The 20,209-nt window shown below is 58.7% G+C and overlaps 5 protein-coding genes across 5 annotated transcripts; 1 reads left to right on the forward strand and 4 right to left on the reverse strand.

The window, feature by feature from the left end:
- Nucleotides 1-53: 53 nt before the first annotated feature.
- Nucleotides 54-1,652, forward strand: WHR41_02628 (uncharacterized protein; the record flags this gene model as incomplete). Its single annotated transcript, XM_069371234.1, has 1 exon — nt 54-1,652. The coding sequence occupies one exon, from the start codon at nt 54-56 to the stop codon at nt 1,650-1,652; it is 1,599 nt and encodes a 532-aa protein (XP_069231962.1).
- Nucleotides 1,653-1,791: 139 nt separating this feature from the next.
- On the reverse strand, nt 1,792-3,440 carry xyl1 (putative NAD(P)H-dependent D-xylose reductase xyl1). Its single transcript, XM_069371235.1, has 3 exons — nt 3,285-3,440; nt 2,103-3,177; nt 1,792-2,040 (listed from the first exon to the last, which is right to left on the reverse strand). Exons 1-3 carry the CDS (start codon nt 3,314-3,316, stop codon nt 2,011-2,013), a joined length of 1,137 nt encoding a protein of 378 aa, XP_069231963.1. The 5' UTR covers nt 3,317-3,440; the 3' UTR covers nt 1,792-2,010.
- A 4,308-nt stretch (nt 3,441-7,748) lies between these two features.
- Nucleotides 7,749-9,617, reverse strand: cdc42 (Cell division control protein 42-like protein). The gene is made up of 5 exons (XM_069371236.1): nt 8,948-9,617; nt 8,652-8,771; nt 8,214-8,592; nt 8,113-8,158; nt 7,749-8,051 (listed from the first exon to the last, which is right to left on the reverse strand). Exons 1-5 carry the CDS (start codon nt 8,965-8,967, stop codon nt 8,023-8,025), a joined length of 594 nt encoding a protein of 197 aa, XP_069231765.1. The 5' UTR covers nt 8,968-9,617; the 3' UTR covers nt 7,749-8,022.
- A 758-nt stretch (nt 9,618-10,375) lies between these two features.
- WHR41_02631 (uncharacterized protein) lies at nt 10,376-12,938 on the reverse strand. Its single transcript, XM_069371237.1, has 2 exons — nt 11,710-12,938; nt 10,376-11,657 (listed from the first exon to the last, which is right to left on the reverse strand). The coding sequence occupies exons 1-2, from the start codon at nt 12,845-12,847 to the stop codon at nt 10,792-10,794; spliced, it is 2,004 nt and encodes a 667-aa protein (XP_069231764.1). The 5' UTR covers nt 12,848-12,938; the 3' UTR covers nt 10,376-10,791.
- A 1,491-nt stretch (nt 12,939-14,429) lies between these two features.
- WHR41_02632 (uncharacterized protein) lies at nt 14,430-19,179 on the reverse strand (the record flags this gene model as incomplete). The annotated part of the gene is made up of 2 exons (XM_069371238.1): nt 18,622-19,179; nt 14,430-18,562 (listed from the first exon to the last, which is right to left on the reverse strand). The coding sequence occupies exons 1-2, from the start codon at nt 18,977-18,979 to the stop codon at nt 14,430-14,432; spliced, it is 4,491 nt and encodes a 1,496-aa protein (XP_069231763.1). The 5' UTR covers nt 18,980-19,179.
- Between the last annotated feature and the right edge of the window lie 1,030 nt (nt 19,180-20,209).

A 20,209-nucleotide genomic window follows, 5' to 3' on the forward strand; every position in this document is an offset into this window, starting at 1 on the left:
CTTCATGAAGTAAGGCGATAGTCGACAATACCACAGAAGCACAGTCAGACACTATGGTGCTCTCAAACGACGAGCGAGGATGGATCATGACCATCCTCAGCGGGATCGCGTGTATCCTGGGGGCCTCCGTTATCTGCGTCGACATTCTAATCCGTCAGTTCCCGGGAAAGCGCGATTTCAGGATCCAGGACAGCGACACCTTCTTATCCATGTCGCTGAGTCTGAGTTTTGGTGTCATGCTGTTTTCAGCGCTGTACAGCATGCTCCCTTCGGCGAAGAAGTCTCTGCAGGAAGGCGGCTTCACACCCAAGGAGGCAGCGTGGATCTTGATAGTGTGCTTCCTCGGCGGTGTCGTTGGCATCCAGGTCATTTCGAGGGTACTACACCATTATATGCCATCGCACGTGGTCGACTGTGAGCACAGTCATGAGGAAGAGGGCCCCAAGGAAGACGTTGAGGCCCACGGTCACGCTCATTCGGTGGCAAATCGACCTGGACGATCGAGAACAAACTCACTTCCTGGACACACCCCTCTAGGACCGAAACAGAAGACCTCCATGCCAAGGCAACACTCACACTTCGGAGCGAACACACCTGAAGCATCACCTAAGCCTATGGCAGAGACGGAGTCAAATGGAGAAAGAATGAGCAAGAGGCCCTCCGAGCCACCTCGGAGACCCTCTTTACAGCAGAGACTCACAGCCGGGATCTCGCAATTAACATCCCGGCCTAAGCCGAAATGCGATTGCGACGCCCCCTGCTATGGGTTCAGCGATGTGTGCGGGTCTGAGTGTTTCAAGAACGTGAGTGCCAACGGAGGAGCACGTGGTCCCACAAAGCCTGCCACTGTGAGCACACGGCCTTCCATCAACAAATCAGCAACAGCCACTACCATTAACCCCATGACGGAAACCACGCCTCTCCTGCACAACATCACCGAAGAGCCGCGCCGTACCTCTCCTCCTGCCCGGGACGCCTCGGAAACAGCAGCAGCCAACGGGCAAACCTTCTCCGACCCTTTCAACAACAACAGCGCAAGCACCAACAACACCAGCAGCTCCACCTCCACAACCCTCACGCCCAACGCCTCCCACTCCCACTCACACTCCCACGACTCCTCCCACGACCCCGCGCACGACCCCTCCCACAAACCCGACCACCACCACCACGTCCCGCAAAACGCCTTCCTCTCCATCGGCCTGCAAACCTCCCTCGCCATCGCCCTGCACAAGCTCCCCGAAGGCTTCATAACCTACGCGACGAACCACGCGAACCCCACCCTCGGCGTCGCCGTATTCCTCGCCCTCTTCATCCACAACATCACCGAGGGCTTCGCCATGGCGCTCCCACTCTACCTGGCCCTCAACTCGCGCAGTAAAGCGATGGCGACGTCCTTCGTGCTCGGCGGCCTGTCGCAGCCCGTCGGCGCGGGCGTCGCGGCGCTGTGGTTCCGCGTCGCGGGCGACGGGCAGTGGGCGCCGCGCGAGGGGGTTTACGGCGGGATGTTTGCGGTGACGGCGGGGATCATGGCCAGCGTCGCGCTGCAGTTGTTCAGTGAGAGTTTGGACCTGACGCATAGTCGCGGGTTGTGTATGGTGGGAGCGTTCTTGGGAATGGGGGTGCTGGGGGTGTCGAGTGCGCTGACTGCTTGAGGGGTTGAGAGGTTTTCCCTCGACATCTGCCACAGACGTGGTAGAAGGAGGATATACTTTTGGGATGGCGTGAAGAGGAGGCTGCACGCGTGCATGACGCGGTAGGGTAGACTGTTGGAGTGCATTTGGACTTGCGGCATTTCTTGCATTTCAACAGGGCGGGACGCTCATTTGAGGTTCTTAGATTTCCTTGTTTAATCTACCATGCATTTGGCTTGAGAACTTTTGGACTCTTCGTGAGACAACATCTTTTGGGAAACAGAGCATTGCAGAAAGTGGCTTTGATTGAGAAGCAGGAGCCTCCAGGGTATTATTCATCATCCTATCCTGCATGCTATTCCAATCCCGCGCACACGTTCTAGGCGAAGATGGGGACGTTGATGCCGTACTACACGAATCAGTCAGCAAAAGATCCAATATTTCTCCACTCTTGCACGGAAGAAAACTCACGTTCGTAGGGTTGTTGAACCTCAGCCCCTTATCCAGCCCGTTGATCTTCTCGATCTCCTCCTTGGTCAGATCGAAGCTGCACACGTCCAGGTTCTGCGCCAGGCGCGCCTGGTTGTTGCTCTTGGGGATGACGGCGACGCCGCGCTGCGTGCTCCAGCGCAGCAGGACCTGCGCGGGCGACTTGCCGTGCGCGTCGGCGATGGACTTGATCGCGTCGTGCTCGAAGAGCAGCGGCGTGTCGTGCGCCTTCTGCATGTTCAGCTCGAGGAAGGACAGCGGGCCGAAGGAGCTGTAGGCCGTCACGGCGATGCCGCGCTCCTTGCAGAGCTTGAGGAGGGGCTCCTGGGTGAGGTAGGGGTGGTGCTCGATCTGCAGGGCCTGCGGGAGGTGCTTGGCGTAGCGGAAGAGGTCGAGCAGCAGCGCACCGTTGTAGTTGCTGATGCCGATGGACTTGATGAGGCCGGCGTCGTAGAGCTCCTCCATGGCGTGGTAGGTCTCCTCGAGCGTGGCGGAGCCGAGCTCGAGCTCGTCCTTCTCGTTGAAGAAGCCCGGCGGGTAGCGCACGGAGGGATCGACGTACTTGAGAGCGATGGGGAAGTGGATGACGAACAGGTCGAAGTAGTCGACGCCCCAGTCGGCCAGCTGCTTCTTGCAGATGGGCCCGACGCGCTCCTTGTCGTGGAAGGAGTTCCACAGCTTCGAGACGATGAACAGGTCCTCGCGCTTCACGATGCCCTCGTCGATGGCGCGCTTGACGCCCTGCCCGGCCTCGACCTCGTTGCCGTAGTCGCAGGCGCCGTCGAACAGGCGGTAGCCGGTCTTGATGGCGTTGTAGACCTGGTCGGCGCAGGTGTCGTTGTTGACCTTCCACAGGCCGAAGCCGACAATGGGCATCTCGCGGCCATTGTTGAGCTTGACGTTGGGGGCGGACATTTTGGCGGCGGTAGCGAGGTGTCTGGTAATGTTCTGCTGTCTTGTGGGAGTGATGGGCGCTGGTCGTAGGTGGTTGGTGACGAGAGCAGTACGCCTTATGGGAGCGTGGGAGTGAGGACGGAGGGAGGAGAGGACGGCAGATCTGAGCGAAATAATAAGCAAGCGATCAGCAGTGAACCAAGGCGGCGGCGGGAATTGTTTCTTATAGGCACGGCGGAGAGTTTGTTCTAGACCCGAAAGGAGCCTTACCTGAAGAGCGGGATGGAGGTGTTTGGTGGCATGGCGCGACAGGCAGAGGCTCACGCGCACGCAGCAAAAGGCCCGTTTCTGCCGCCGGCAACGGCGCGTGGCGTGGTATTATGTAGTGCATGGCCGTGCCGGGTGATTGCGCCGTGGGTCTATACCTCGATTGTCTGGCGGGAGCTGCGCAAGACCAAGGGCACGGCGATGGCCAAGGTGGGGCGACTCCCCGCGACCCCACCATCCGCCTCTCCATTGGAGTCGCGCGCACATTCAGGCGGCACACGGCGGGTAAAATGCAACCTCAGACTTAGGGTTTGCTGTTTTGCCTGCGCACGGAAGGGCTAGGTACCACGCGGTGCGCCGCTGGGATGCATCGATTGCCGACTCTGCAGGGCATTTGAGTGGCGCAAAAGTACTTTGGACGAGTTTCAGGAACAGGCTGAGTCGGGTCAAACGAGGCCGAGGATGTCAATCATTCAATTAGGACGCACTATTATCCGGTGCTGTCATCAGGGTTATGCTATGTATGCTTTCGTGGTAGTTATGCTTCCCATGCAAACAGTTAATCAGAGGCTACTGCTCATTGCATGATCAGTTCTTCGGAACCGTCAATGCAGCCTCGCAGTCTTCTCGTCAGTTTCCATCATCCAAGCCTTTCCGCAGCTTGTTCATCCATTTCTATACCATTTCCCAAAAAAAGAAAGAAGCAAACAATTGTTACAACAAAAGAGCCGCCAAACGAACCACCTCCTTCGAGTTCGAGACAAATGCTCGTCAGTCAACGTTACAACGAACCCACCTGTTGCGCTGTCGATGAGCGCGATAGCATCCAAAGAGTCGGAGACGTCACCTTTTCCAGCGCTGAGAGATACTCGATTACCTTAGAGGTTGTCGTCAAAGCCTTTCTGTCCAGCTTAATGATATGGATCAGGCTATCCATGACGATCCTCAGGAGCGAAAGCGGTAGGTGAAAGGGACTCACTGTTTCCCGGACCCGAGTTTGGCGTGGACGGACTTGGCTCGCTGCTGCGCTGGTTGAACATCGCGCGCACTTGAGCCTCCAAGCGCTGCTGGATGCGCTCCTCGAGTTGAGCGAGGGCGGCCTGGTGAGACCCTGTCTGCTGGTCTTGCATACCTTGGAGCATAGACATGATTTGCTCCAGCTTGTCCGTGCTCGGCCTGTTCCTCAAATCGTGCTGTGGAGCCTCACCATAAGATGCAATACCAGTATCAATAGGAGCCGGAATACGACCCTGCCTCTGCGGCCCCGGAACAGCAGCGACATGCGAAGTGCCCGCATGGTAAGCAACACGCGCAGCTCTGCGGTCGTATCTGTTCGGCGGTGAGAGAACATCAGCCTGGGGTACAACCGGATCGCCAACAACCGGCGACAAGCCGTGACTGAACGTCGCCTGCTCCGGCCCCGAACCAATCTGCGGACTGCCCGCATGAAACGCCGTCCTCGCAGCCTGGCGGTCGAACTTGCTCGGCTTCGGCTGCTGCTCCTCAACGCTCTGCGCAGCTGCGACTGGGGACGGGCTGCGCTCGAAACTCGGCGCAATCTCAGTGCACATGACCGGCGACAAGCTGCGTGCGCCACCCCTAGACAGGTCCTGCTGCGGCCAAGCGGGACTCAGCGTGATCGTTGGCGTTGGAGTAGTTGTGCCAGAAGCTGGTGATGTGCCGCGCGCATACTTCACGGGCTCCGGAGTGCCGAGACTAGAATCCAGCGTCGAAACAGCGCTGCGCACATTCTGTGACAGTGACGGGCGGCCGTCGAAGGGCCTGTCGGCGTAGCGGGCTCTGTGCGAAGAGCCCATGCTGGGAGCCGAAGTGGACAGCTGTGGCTGGGGTTGGGACATGGTGTCTTGAGCCAAAGCGTGCTTGGTCACTGGCAACCCTGTGCTCCTATGGCTCTCGATGCGTCCACGGCTGCGCGACGGCGTAGTCGTCGTCTCACCGCGTGCCGCCATAGCCTGATCCAGCGCCTTCGCTTTCGGCGGCGTGTACGCCACAGCGGGCAAAATGTCCAGCGGCGAGGGAGCCGCGCTCGGGTGCTCGAAAGTCGGACGCGAGAGGGACGGAGCGGTGTCGAGCGGGTTGGTCTTCGTTTTCGAGGCCGAGGGGCTGGAGCGGTGGGTTGGCGAGCTCCTCTTTGGCGGGCTCGTGCGGCGCTCGTGGGCGAGGTTGCTCCTTGAGGACGCTCTAGTGTGGGAGCTGGCGCGATGGTAAGTGCTGGACACCTGTCTACTGCTCTCCCTAGCGGGGATGACTAAGTTCGTCCTCGAGGGATCCGACGCGAGATCCGGGTACACGAGCGGGATGGTGCCCTCGGTGGAAGAACTGTATTTTGTGTTGAAAGAAGCCTTCGCAGACGTCGGGTGGTACTGTGAGCGGAGCGAAGGTGAGCGCTTGATGACATTGCTTGGAGAAGGCGACGCGCGGCCGCTGAGCTCGGCCCTAGTGCTCCAGCAGTCTTCGGAGTAGATGCTCGGAGAGTAGTAGGTGATCTTCGGGTCGCGGTTGCAGACGCCTTCGGGCAGCTTGGTGAGGCCCTCGAGGCCGAGACCGTCGGTGCGCTTTTTCATTTCTTGCAGCGAATATTGCTCTTCGAGGTCGGGGTAGAAGGACGCGTGCATGGAGTAGACGCTGGGCTGCTTGACGAGCCTGGGGACGTCTTTGTGTGCATAGCCGCCTGTCTTGGTCGGGCTGACTCGGCCGTCGACGCCCTTGAGCTTGACGGTCTGGCGGGTAGGAGTCTCTTCTTCATCTTCGTCTTCAAAGATGTGTTGGTGGAGCGGTGACGGAAGCTTGGAGGAAGGCTTGTGCTGAGCCATGTGCTCCCGTGGCGTGAGCTTGCGGGTGACTTCTTTGATGCGCCGCTCCGCGCTCTGCTGATGATGCTCCATGATTCTACGAGACTCTTCTTGGGCCTTGAGCTCCTTCTCATGCGGCGGAGTATTTTTAGCTGGTGGAGTCGGAGGCGCGGCGCGGTCGAAGTACTGCAGGCTCTGGGTGCGAGCGACGCCGCAGGTGCTGTTATCTTTCTTCTGGTGAGCGCTAACGCCACCCGCATCTGAGTGCGTCTCGGAAAATGCTCGCTTCTCCTTCACCTGCCGATCGTAAGACGGATCGGAGAAAGCAGTATGAGCAGTCTTAGGAGTCTTGTTGGAAGATTCCAGAGAATGAGCGGTGCGAGCGCTGGCTGACAGCGCGCTGCGAGCCTCACTGTCACCCGACCTGCGAGAAAGACTAGACTTGAAGCCGTCGAAGTGAGACTGCTCAGTCGTGATGCGGGAGAAAAGACCCTTCCTCTTGGAGGGCGAACGGGCGACGTTGGACTTGTGAGGTGAACTGCCCAGGACCGCTTTTGGCTTCGGTGGGAGTGACTCTCCGCCACCGTAGCCGCGGCCTACTGCGGGCGAGGAGGTGGTACCTGTATTGTTATTGTTACTAGAGCGAGGGATACTTGCCTTCAACTTCTCAAAAAGGCCCTTCTTGGGGCTCTTGGTCTGGTCACTGCTGCTGAGGCTCCAGTCGAGGACGCCGCCTCTCTTCTTCTTATTAGGTGTTGCCTCTGTGTGACCGACCGACTTGCTGAATTCGGAAGTGCCGAGCTTGGGCGTGTACTTGTAAGTGCGGACAGGGGTGTGCTCTGTGTCAGTGCCAGATGCCTCGTGAATGTGTTGCTCACGTTCGTCCTCGATGATGCCGCGCCCGGTCGGGTGGGACTCGTCGCATTCTTCGGGGACTAGCTTGAGCGGAGGAGTGGGTGGAGGAGGGGGTGCCAGGTAATCAACATTGACGAACGGCGACAGGGTGGTGACACCGGAGTCACGTGTTGTGGTCATGTTGGAAGGGCTTTCGACGCGAAAACCTTGACGGAGAGCTGGGTGAAGAGCGGTGGGCGGTGTCACGCGCCTCGCCATCTCTTGCTGGTAGAAAGCGTTGCTCCGGAGGCGGTGTCTGTCGACGGCAGCGGCCTGCTGAGCGAAGGAGTTGGGTCCCGGTGTGATGGTGCGAGGAGGCGGCGGGTGCGCGGGTCCTGGCGATGCTTCCGGAATCTGAGGTAGTTGGTTCGTGGTTCGCCTGGGCGAGGTGGCGCGGTGGGGAGCCATGGCTGCTCCCGTTGTGGTGGTGGGGTGGCCTGCGACAATGCGTTAGCGTACAATGGCCACGTCAATAACAACGTGGCCGTGGCAGCGGCAGTGGTCAGTGGTGTAGTTACTTTGGTAACCGGTCGAGAGGTCAACAAGGTGGCAGGGCAACGCGGCGGCCAGGGAGGGAAGGAGCGCGGCCAAGCTTCCGTCGGCTTCACTCGTCTTCGCGCACGTGAGACTGAAATAGCACGTGCCTGACTTGCACGATCAGAAGTCCTCAGGCAGGACATTGGCGGCGTGCAGAAGATCAAGGGGAACGTCCGACATATGAAAATTGACCAAAGGTGGGTCATGCCCATGCGCACTCGGATCAAAAGTAACCAGCTTCCCATTCAATTGGCTGCCAAGGGGGGTGATATCAAAAGTACTCAAGGGAAAAAGGAAGATCAGAGAAGACAAGTAAAAGCAGCGAGCGGACACTGCACCAGCTTACTCCGCTACATTGTCGCTCGCATGATCAAACGCCGCCGCGCCAGACTAGAAGGGGTAATCTTTGATGGGTGGTGCTCGTGGAGGCGGGTGCACCAATTTTTTCTTTGCCGCCCAATGTTTCTCGCCGTTCGTACGCTGTAACCGCACAGGTATTACAGCAATATACAGCCCTTGCCCTTCTCTGCAGCATGTGTCAGTGACGTGAATCAACCGGAGGAAGGGAAAGGAAAGCAGATGCGTACTCTTCGGTTTCTTCGTCTGAGGGGGCTCGAGCGCTGCTACGATTGCCTTTTGCACGGTTAGCGTACTCGCAAAAGAGAGAGAATCATGAGTGAAGACAAACCTCATCAAACACATCCTTCAGCTTGAATTGCGTCAAAGCAGAGCACTCGACGTACTTGACGGCGCCCAGATCCTTGGCCATGCGCTCGCCGTCCTCTTTCCGCACCGGCTGCATCTTCTGCTTGCTAAGCTTCTCTCTCACTTGAGGATCGTCACGCAAATCCGTCTGGGTGCCGACGATCAGACAGGGCACGCCGGGGCAGTGGTGGTGGACCTCGGGGAACCACTTTTCTCGGACGTTCTCAAAACTGGCGGGCGAGGTGACGGAAAAGCAGACGAGGAAGACATCGGTTTGCGGGTAAGAGAGCGGGCGGAGACGGTCGTAGTCTTCCTGACCTGCGGTATCGAAGAGACCAAGTGTGTACGGCTCATCGCCGATCCTGTAATGACGTGTGAGCCAGTGCCTTCCGGAGGCACAACGATGTCGAGGTTTGCTTACATGACCGTCACCGCATAGTTGTCGAAGACTGTCGGCACATACTCCGAAGGGAATTTGTTGGTGGTGTAGCTGATGAGCAAACAAGTCTTGCCCACAGCACCGTCACCGACGACGACACACCTGTAAAGCACATGCTGTTAGCAGACCACCGCTTAGTGGCATCGACTAAGAGGCCCAAGATTGCATCAAAAACCCCCTCCTCCCAGCAGGTCCCTCTTGCCATAGATTCATACCGCACAGCCATAGCACAATCCCAGCCCAGACCCAAGCACTGAAGAAAGCGGAAATGCACATACTTGATCGTAGCAACCACCATGGTGACCGTCAAAAGTCCAGAAACCTAACTAGACTTCGAGTATTCGTATCCCAGCGCTCTTTCTCTCAAGCAGCAATTCGCCCTGACTCGGTGGTCCTCGAAACTGCTGGACTGTGTCGTTCGGCGAAAGATCGTGACAAAGTTCCTCAGGCTTCAATCGTATAGCTTATCCCACCAAGTACAGTCCTCAATCTGGTATCGTAGCTCGCGGGGCGTCCAAATTCCAGCAGCAGCAGTGTTGTTGACTCTCCGCACTCTCCAGCAGGCAGGCAGCGGTCGCGTGCTTCTCGCCTCGGTCTCTCGCTCGGCAGAACCCGTTCTCGAAGAACAGCAAGGCGCAAGGCGATTGCTTCAGCAGCACGAGGCGCGGGAAAATCAACAGGGCGGTGTTGGCGGTTGCAGCAGGGTCGCTCGAATGGCCCAAAGCCAAGCGACGTCGGCAGGGCGGCGGCCTTGCAACTGGGCAGCGAGCGAGCGAGCGAGCCGGTGGGCTTTTCCCCACGTGACGAGCGGGTGGGCGGACGGGTAGGGTGGGCGGGCTCAGCGACTTGGTGGGAGGCAAGGCGAGCCAGAGGATCCACGCGACGTGGTCGAATCGGTCGTTTAGCGCTGAGGGCAGAGAAGCAGAGGAATAGCAGCAGACGAGCAGAGCCAACAGCCTCAACCCTCCCTTCCCATCCTTCAAACAGGTCTCCCACATCTTGCGCGCGCCGCCCCCCGTTTCGCCGGCTGTTCCCGCGGCGCGGCTCGCGGCCCCGAGACAGCTGCGGCGCGCCGCTAGAGGCGTTCTGGGCCTCGGCCTGCGCGGGCGCGGCGGGTCACGTCGAGGACAGGGAGGGATTGGGAGGCCTTGCGTTCAGATTGCCTGCTGCAGCAACTCTTAATCAAATATGGCTCGATGGGCGAACTCAATGGCGCATGCACGTGATTTTGTCATATGATTCGCCTTGCTGCAAAGTTAGAGTAAGGTAGGCAGCCTGCATGTATAGAGCGGCAGGTACCGCCTTTACTCGGCGCCATGCGATGGCGGCGGTGAGGCGGGAGAGAGAATGCCTGCGACCTCGGGAGCAGGGAATATATCGGGTTCGATGAGGCATTGAATAGTGTATGCGAAACATGGCGGCAACAGAGCCTCAACCATTTCGACCAGATGAGGCTCGAATGTGACAGGTCGCCAGTAAGCACGTAGGACGAAGGCGACTTGAGTGCACGGAAAGAAAGCGACAAGCAGTGGCAATGTTTCACGCTCCTCGAGTGCAAACATCTCGCTATCTGCCAAACACGCATAACAGGAACTCATAGCGTCCAAACCTCTTTCCCCCCTTGGACTCCGAATGCTGAGACCTGGCGGCTCAATTCCTGATTTGCAACGTCCTTTCACTCATCCGTTCACAGAACAAGAAAGAAATATAAGGTGTTTCCAACCCAGCATCTTCCATTCGAAATACTTAAAGAAACCACCCCCAAAAAAATCAAATCCATCATATCATTCCAATCGTAGGTAAGGTATCCCAAGCAAGCCCAAAGCAACAAGCAAATCGAACCCCATGCATCATCCAAAGCAAAAACGCCACCGCAAGCACTTGCGTGCCCCTCATATCTCGCTCGCTCGCTTCAAAAAAACGCCAGTCATGTCTTCTAGACTTTGCTCGCCCCATGCAGAAAAAAAAAATCCCAGGTATATATCTCATCATGCAGATCGTGAAATGTTCGCCGTCGTCAGACATCGCCTTTCTCTCCGCGATGCCGCTCGCTCGCTGTACACAGATGCACTTAAAAACAAATGCGTGTAGCTCCACCCTCCCCTCCCCTTCCCCTCCATTCTCAAACTCCCTTCCTCCGCCCGCTCCGCCTCGAAGTCCCACTAAGCGTGCGATGCAGCATCGGCTCGTCCTCCGCGCTCGCGCCGCCCTCGTAATCGTCCAGCCGGGGCCCCTCGCCCTCGAAATACGCGCTGCTGCGCCTGCGCACGCTCGTGGGCTCCTGCACGGTGCCGACGACGACGCCCTTGACGTGCTGCTGCATCTCGTCGAGCTTGTAGTTCTCCATCAGGAAGGAGAGCAGGATGACGGGGACGGCGACGCAGACCGCGACGGTCAGGATGCGCGTCATGGTCTCCTGGTACGCGCGGTTGATGGCCTCGCGCGTCGGCGAGCCCATGGGCCAGCCTGTCGAGGCGAGCGCGATGTTGCTGTAGATCTCCGCTGCGCGGTCGCGGGTCTCGGGCGGGAGGTAGAGGGCTAGTTTTCTGGGCACGGAGGCGGTCCAGATGGCGCCTGAGACGGCGGAGCCGACGGCGCCGCCGATCTCGAGGAAGGTGAGGAAGATGGCGGTCGCGGCGGCGACTTCCTGGTGGTTGGCGGAGGCCTGGACGCCGAGCTGGGCGGGGACGTTGAGCATGCCGCCGCCGATGCCGACGAGGGCGGTGGTGGCGACGAGGGAGGCGGTGGAGGCGTGCTCGACGCGGTAGAAAATCATGAGGAGGAGGCCGAGGAAGTTGACGATGGCGCCGAGGGTGACGAAGAACTTGTAGTGGGCGGTGTATTTGATGAGGATGGAGACGCAGAAGGAGGTGATGGTCGCGGCGAAGGTCCACATTTGCACGATGCGCCCGGCGGCGGTGACGGATTGGCCTTGAACGACGAGGAGGTAGGACTGGAAGTAAGGGTATACGGAGAGATAGTAGGCCACTGGGCTTGGTTAGCTGAGTGTCGTGCAGAGGAAACGTAGGGCAGAGCTTACTGAAATAGAAAAATGAGATACCCAAGCCAGCCAAGACAGTACGGTTGCGGAACAAGCTTCCAGGGAAGAAAGCTCTCGGTGCCAACTTCTTGCTTCTCTCCCAGAAGGGAAAGACGGCCAGACAGGCGGCGCCAATCAGCAGCATGGCCAGCAGGTTGGGATCATCCCAGCCGTTCTTTGCAGCAAGCGTGAGGGGTATCAGCAGCAGGGAAAACGCCGCGCAGAGCAGAAGCAGGCCGAAGACATCCAACTCGAACCAGAGGTGCTTAGCTATACTCCAGTAACCCAGACCGCGGAACGGCGACGGTGGAAGAAGACCGCGCTTTGCAGCCTTGCGCTGGTTAGTCCAGAGCGCGAGCGCCAGCGGCAGATATGCGATGGGCAGTATGATAGCCCAGATACCGTAACCCCACCTCCAGCTCGCCTTGGTGAGCAGCATATCCGCCAGCGGCGAGCCAATCCAGACATTGACGAGGAAGGGCAGGGCCGGGAGGGTGGAGCACAGCGCGCGGTTGACCAGGTCGCTGGTGTCGGCGATGAAGATCTGGATGAGGATCTGCAGGCCCGTGCTGCCGGCGGAGTAGAAGACTTGTGCGGCGGCGTACGTCTTGACGTTGTCCGACGCCGCCTGCTGCACGTAGCCGACCGAGTAGATGAGGACGGACAGGGTGAAGGCTTCGAAGCGGCCGAAGACGTCGGCGATCTTGGACATCGGCGGCTTGACGACGGACAGCACGACGCCCTGTACGACCAGCACCGTCGCGACGAGCGAGTGCGCTTTGAAGGCACTCGTGGCATAGATGGTGAGGTTCACGGTGGTTTGACCCTCGAGCGAAGTGGCGTAGGCCAGCAGGCACACGCCAAAGTAGGCTGCGAACAGGCCCCAGCGCGACCATGTGGACGAGATAGCCTCGAGGCGCTTCACGCCGACCTGGGCGGAATAATGGCTCTCGTCGTCGTCGGAGTCTTCGACGCCCTCGTCGGCCCTGCTGCTGCTACCAGCAGCGCCCTGCGGACTCATAATCTTGAGCTTCTCGGTGGGCACGCCACTCGGCCGTCGCGCGGTCGGGCGCGGGGCGTTTGCGGCCGGGTCCAGGTCTGGTGAGGCATTGGGATTAGTGATGGTGCCGTAGCTCATGGCCACGAGGGTCGCTACAGCATCGAGAGGCGGCTGCAAGGGTGGTGAGGGCGGCGAGAGAGAGGTGCGGAGTGGGAGTGACGGAGGATCAGATAACAGCGGGAGGTTGCGCAATTATCAGATGGCGGCGGAATGCAAGCACGGCAGCTTAAGAGCGCGCGGCTGGCGCGGGCGGCAGCATGCGAGGCTAGGGAGGGAAGGGAGGGGCAGCGCAGGGCATTATTTTGGGTGGAGGCAAATGCAAATGGACGACGCACCAACGAGCTGCACCGATTGCGGCGCGTCAGCGTGCGTAAGGGACTGCTGGACGGCTGAGGATGCGCTGGCACTGGGAATGGCATCCTCAGGCGCCGCGTCCGGCTGCGAGAGTCGGGAGGCGGCAGGCTGCGAGTAGTAGGATGGGGACCGCGGTGACGGCCGACGGCTGTGGTCATGGCGGTGATCTGGCGGCGACATTATGAGTGGCATATGTGGTGTAGTGCCGCCCGGCGCGCTGCGAGTCGGCATCATCGACAGACGGCGCGCGCATTGCTGTTGGCCAGCGGACAAGGCGGACTGCGCGGCGGCGACACAGCGCGATGCAGCCTCGCTTGCACCACTCGGCCCGCGCGCGGCACGTGGGGCCTCAGGTCTCACCGGCGCCGTCACGTGCTGGCCACTCGTCACGGAAGGTATGATGGCGTTGGGCAGATGTCTGGCAGTAGTCGCTGTAGCTGCAGTAGTCGCAGGCACTAGCACCGTCAGTCGTCTTGCAGTCACGGACACTAGCAACACCTTCGGCGCGAGCAGCTGAAGACAGCAGTAGTCGGTGGGTCCGTGGAGGATGTCGGGCGTGCTGTGCACATCCACCACTCAGCCGCGAGTGCCGCCGCGTGACAAGAGCCAATCTACTCGACGCACTCGATCAATTGCAGTAGCTCTCTTAATTGCAGGCTGCTATATCAGATTTCGTCTCTGCAACGCAGATCATCACAGCTGCACATTCCCATTTCACGAGGTGAATGGGCAAATCCGTCTCATCAAGTCTACAACAAAGCCTCCATCTGCCCTGAATTCACGAACCTTGTCCGGGAAAACTAATCCGCATTCCCACAAAGCACGAGCACACCCCATCAGCCAGCGCATCAATCCTCCACGCGTCCACTGCCCTAAACGCCGTCATTGTCTCAGACAAACAGACCATAATTCTCCGGGCTCGGCGCGAACAAACAACAAACCAGCGCCTAGCCGCTGCCGAAGCGCGCGCGACCCTGCCCGAAGGATCCGGAGCTGCGGCTCGAAACGGTAGGACAGCGACACAAGGAATGTAGAGCTGACTAAAAAGTACGATGTATCGTGTAACAGACGAACTCTCGATTTGACAAACAAGAAACCACAGTGTTACTCATCGATAGTGTGAGGAATAATTCGAATACAGGCCGCTCCATAACAGCAGCACACCTTCCTTACGCAAGAGCTAATTTCCGCTCGAGCCATCCATCTATCTGTCCAGCCAGCCGGCCAACCTCCCATCCCATCCCATCCCGTCGTAGTGAAATAAGTAGGTCCAGCTCTCGGACGCCAACAGCAGGAACAACCTCCCTCAAGCCCTCTTCGCCCGGCTCAAATCCCTCAACTCCTCGTCGCCAATCGCATCCTTCGCAGTCGGCGACGGCGCATCGCTCTTCCCCTCGGATGCGTCGCCCAAACCCTTCACTTGCTCCTGCCCAGCCCCAAAAGAAGCAGCAGCCAAAGGCCCAATAACCGTCCTCCTATTCTCCCTCCCCGACGACGCCGACGCCCTCGCGTCCTCGTAGTCGCTTTCCTCGCCCTCATCGAGCTCCTCCTCCTCCTCACCAACCTCCTTCGCCTTCGCCTTCGAAGCCGCGACAATACTCCCGCCAGCAGGCCCAATAACAGTCGCCCTCTTCTCCCGCCTCGGATCCCAGCTCAGATCATACGGGTGGAACCCCTCTTCCCCTTCCTCGCCCTGCAACCCCTCCTTAGCATCGACAAAACTCTCCCCCTCCCCCACCGTACTCGCGCTCCGGCTCGCCGTGTCCTCGTCCGTGCCGTCCGTGCCAAACTCCTGCACGACCGGGCTCCCCGGCCCGGCCCCTTTGACAGGCGAGCTGGGCCGCGAAGAGTGCTCGCGGTGCCACTTCTCGCGGCGTGCGCGCATGCGGTCGGTCGGCCAGTCGTCGCCGAACTGCACGACGGAAGCCTGCTTGCCGTGCAGGATGAAGCGGCCGTGGCCGCGGTCGAGGCCGGGGGTTGCGTCCGGCGCGGCGGAGCTGGAGGCGTCCGCGGCGGCGTCGGCGGAGCGCACGGTGGACTCGCTCTCTTTGTTGCGGCGGTGGCGGTGCGAGACGGAGGAGTGGTGGTGGACGTCGCGGAGGGTCTTGTGCAGGCTGCGGCGCTTGCCCTTTGTGGCGGTGGCGGTGGTGCGGGTGCTTTCGGGCGTGGAGGCCACGCCGTCGAGGGTCATGGCTTGCTGGAGGAGGGAGTCGGGGGTGCGGACTTCGTCTTGCGGGGGGCGGTCGGGGTCGTCGTCGGCGTTGCTGGTTGTTGGGGAGATGATGCGGAGGCTTTCGGGTTGGTGGGGGGAGCCTAGGCGGCCGGCCTGGCGGCTGGAGGTCGAGGAGGCGGACCAGCTTGGTTGTCTCTGGGAGGTTCCGGATGCGGTGAGGAGGGTGCTGGCGCTTGATCCGCGGTGTTTGTCTCTTTGCTGGTCTACGTCCAGGTTGAGAGGCGGCAGGCGCCAGCCTTCACCGCTTGGCGAAGATGGACCGCTGTCTACCGTACTACGGAAGACGTCGTCCACGAAGGTATCCATAGAGTCGGTTGTGGAGGGGCGCGGGCGCATGCTCGTGGGAGACCTCTCACTCTTTGTAGGTGATTTCGGACTTTGAGGCTGGCTGCGTGGGCTGTGTGAGCTCAGGTGGGAGGTCAACCTAGGAAGCACCTTCTTCGCTGTGTCTGGGGGATCAGGCAGAGGTTCTGCTTTCTTCTCACTTGACAGGTGCAGGTCGCTAACGCTGATGCCGTCCTGCTCGATGTCCAGAGCCAGAATGTCGCGGTGGCAGCGCATCTTCCAGATGTCCCGGCGAACCCACTTCAGCTTAGCGTCAGTCCGCGCCGCAGCATAGATGAGTTCTTCGCGCGTCTTTTGTGGGATCGGCGCGAGGACGAAAAGGTGACGTGCGTTGCGAAGGATCTCGTCATGCTGCTTCTGCATGGTATTGATCTCCTTCTCGTACTCCCTGATCTTCTGCGCCATGATCTGCCGTCTGGCAGTCATGACTTGCTGAGCGAGTGCCGCATCGTGAGTCGGACTTCTGATAGGACGCTCTGCAATCGACGACTGTGTCGTATGTGAGGTATCTGGCCGATCATGGTCTCGCGATCGACTATACTCATCGTTGCCTCCGATCATGCCGCGTATCCGAACTCCGGCGGCTCTGAAAGCAGCAGCGTAGTTGATCAATGCCAGCCAGTCATTGAGCTCGCTCTCGTTATCTGCCAGCAATACCTCTTCTTGCCCTCCTGATCGCACAAAGACGAAAGCGTTCTTATGTCTCGTGTACGTCGCATCAACGAGAGCCACGGCGTTGTCAGTTTTGATCAGCGCGTCCGGTTTGAAATCTTGTAATGGAGGTGAGAATGTGACGGGCATCCTTGGTGCCCCATGTCTTTGATGCGACATGAACTGATGCACGAGGCCCTTAGCCCAGGACGCGTTCTTGAACAGATACAGCTGCGAGCCTGTGAGAATCGCTCCCCATTCTTGCCATGGAGAGCGTGTCTTCTTTTTCTTGGTTGCCTTTCGCCAGAGCGTGCCAACCTTGGTAATCTTGAGGTCGACGATGCCTTGTTGAGTTTCGACGCTGTGTGGGTTGGAAGTGTTGACCTGGCCCTCGTACGCTGCTGGTCTTGACCGAGCGGAGATGATCTGCAGTGTACCAGTATGCGTGAAGGCGCGTTGCAAGTATTGCACATCCAACGAGCCTTGAGTGCCAAGGTAATTGTATGGGTCTTCCAGGGTGATTGAGTCTCTGATGTTAGGTCGTAGAATGTCCAGCTTTTGATCCACCAGCAAATTGTAGGGGTCAACCGGACCGGATACCTTCTTCCCTGAATCGGTGATAGCTCCCTTCAGCTTACTCTTCTTCGTCTTGAAAGGCAGCACTCTCTCGCCGTTGATGTCGACTTCTTCCTCGTAATGCACAAAAGGGGTATAGCAAATGTTGTCGTAAATGCATGCAAGCACCTCGTCGCTGACGTGTTGGCCGGACGTGTTCTTGATGTAATCCTGCTTCTGCATCTTTCGCTTGTTGTTGCGATTGAAAGCATCTGTGTGCAGCATCATGATAGAGAATGCAATGATGTACGCTTGGTCGGTGGAAAGGAAAATGCCAGGGTTGCACTCATGATATCTGTCGGCGAACGCTTGAATCACACGGTCGACCTGTTGTGTTTCCTTCGGAAGATCCGCCTCGAGTAAGAACTTTCGTAACGACATATCGATCGGCTCGCCAAAGAAAGGGAATCGCCGGGTGTAGCTGCGAAGGACCGCTTGCGCGAAAGGATCAGAGGATTTCGAGAGGATGCCTGCTATCATGCTCCTAGTCACAGCAGATTCCAACCGCTCCAGATATTTGCCTGGAGTGTCGCCTTCTTCCCGCTCCGGTACGACTAGTGCCTCTCTGCTTAGAGCGAACGAATTCGACTTGCTCCTAGACGAAGGTGATCCATTCCTGGGCGAGTATGGCTCGGAGCCTTGACGGAAGCGTGAGAGACCCAAAAATCCGCCAAAGCTCGATCTCCCTGTTGTGGATGTCGAAGTTCTTCCGCTTCCGCCTGGTGGAGGAGTGTCCATTGATCCTCGTCCCCAGGAGCTTGTTGTAGACGCTCGGTCTCTCAAACCAAACCTCATGGGTGGCCGCAACGGTGACGAGAAAGAAGAGTCGCGCGAACGTTGTGTCTCATCACGCTCAGATGCTTTTCCGGGTTCTGCGAACAAAAAGGAGTTGTTTGCTACTGACGCATGCGGGGATGCAAGTTGGTTCTGATGGGCTTGTCGTCTCGTGGGGCTGGTTTCCGTATGTCGCCTGAAGCGCAAAGGTGTAGGGTCACCGCGAGAGTCTGTTGATTGCTGACTTCTGAGGGATACACCGCTTTCGGAAGCTCGAGGTGTAGCTGGCCCGTCAGGCGAGCGAGAAGCTTCCGGCGATGGTATCTTGACAGGCAATGGAAAGAGCGAGTTGCGATTCTTGTTCCTTCGCGGAAGCTTAAAGAATGTGGTGTGCGTAGAGACCGTATGGGTTGTGGTAGTCGTAGAGCCGTAAATGTCCACAGAGCTTCCCTGGCTACCTCGACTTCCATGGCTGCCATCGGATCGCGAGGACTCTGAGAAGCGAGGCGCAGGAAGAGCCAGTTCAGAGTCCTGCTCATTCCCATACGCGGGAGGCGCGTCCTGACCTCTGTGTGCGTGAGCGGCGGAAAGTCGCTGCAGATCCTCCAATCCAGTGCTCCTGCCGTGCAATTTCCGCCATCTTGATCCTCCTTTCTTCTCTTTGCGATTCGTATGATCTTCCGATAGCCGCGACATATCTGAAGCCTCGCTCCTAGACTTTTCCAGCGATTTCGAAAATGACGGCCGAGTGAGTAAGTTTTCGTCCTGGAGGTGCTCGTGGTCGAACGTCGGAGCGGTCTTCACGATAGCGGGAGTATTCACTGTTTTGAATATCAGCATGAGCATCAAAGTAGCAATGCGCGCGACCATGTCCACGAACCTCTGGTCAGAGAAGGCACCGGCGGAACATCGTCCTGCCGGGCCGCTTCCTCTTTCGCGCGGGCTGAAAGGTGTGATTCGGAAAAGTTGCGGAACTTCAGCATGCTGAACCGCTTGGTCCGGGCATTCTCAGGCTGCACAGGAGGCGATTGCGGGCGATCCGCCGAGGAGACGTCGTTCGAGAGTCGCGAGGCTGGCATCGCAAGCTCGCTGGTCGGGCGGGGGGAGGAAGGCGGGGCGAGTGAGGGAGCGAGAACTCGAGGCGTCTGCTCGCCGTCGTCGAAATGGCGGGCATCGTATGATTTCGTTGGCACCAGGTCGAGCACGCTACGGCGGCGGAGTAGAGGCATGGCCGGCATGCGCGACTACTGAGTCGTGTCTGGCCAGGGCGAGTGGCATCAGGCGGTATGTTTCAGAGCGCTGCAAGGGTGGAGGCGGGCATTCGCGCGCAGGACGGGCATGGGAGCAGCAGCAGGTGTTTGATCTCGCGGCGACGGCCTGGTATGAGACAGGAGGGCGTGAGGGCGGCGTGGAGAAGGCGTCGCTGGGGTTTGATTGCGAGCGTTGGAGAGTGCTCGTTCGCCTTGAACTTGGCCGGGCTGGCCGCCAGCCTGGTGTTTGAGCGCGGCACTAGGCCGTGCGTAGGGCTGACGGTTTGCGCTCGCCCCGGCCAATCAGATAATTCGACGCGTGGAGTCGCAGACTGGAGCTGAAGAACGGCGGGGGCCTGGAGTGCCTGGGCCGACGTTCGAACGGTTTCACCTCGTCGTGCTGCTGTTTGAAGGTGCCGGACAGCCAGACGGGGGGTCGCGGCCTTTACGCTGCTTGACAGTCGTGACAGCCATCTGCCGTCATCCTGGATACGCGGCACTGCTGCGATCTCAGCCCTACCGGAATCAGGCACTCTCAAGGGGAGATCTGCACGGCTCGACCGCAGAGGCTAACCTAATCTCTCCTGAAGGCGCTCCCCTCCCTGTCCAGCGTCTGACAGCCGTCATATCATCAGCCAATGTGCCAGTATCGAGTTGTTCGCCGCGGAGATGACTCCAACGTCAGTCAGACTATCTCAGCCAAGCTCACCGCCCATTTTCGATGGCTTGTAGCGCTGAGCGCGTCCCTTTGCACCGCACATGGTTGACATAAATCGTCGATTTCTCCATATTGGTGCATGTGAAGCCCAAATGGAGCCATACCAAGACGCTTAGAGACTTGCGACATCACATACAAAGGTTGAAAAGCCTGATGTACCGAGAAAAAATCCAGCTTCTTCTGTTTCAAAAATTTGTGGGATCTATCTACGTGTAACACCGCCTCATGCAAACAGTGCTCTCGTCGCCCACATCTCGTCGCACACGTATAGAACATTAACGACTCTCTCGGCACGATTCGCTTTCAATGCCGTTCACTGGGTCACTCGCTGCGGATTGTGAACTCAAAACGTCCTTCCACGAACGCCGTTCTTAACCATATGTCTTGTCTTCAAAGGGCCCAGCCTGTAACGGAGCGAGTGAGTTTCCAAAGGGCCCAGCCTCTAACAGAGAGAGTGACTTCCATTTTAGGCATTGTGAAATCTGCTCAGCCTTGGAAAA

The sequence above is a fragment of the Cladosporium halotolerans genome (assembly GCF_011745625.1).
Source record: "Cladosporium halotolerans strain TM138-S3 chromosome Unknown Sca6, whole genome shotgun sequence".
NCBI classification, from domain to species: Eukaryota; Fungi; Ascomycota; class Dothideomycetes; order Cladosporiales; family Cladosporiaceae; genus Cladosporium; species Cladosporium halotolerans.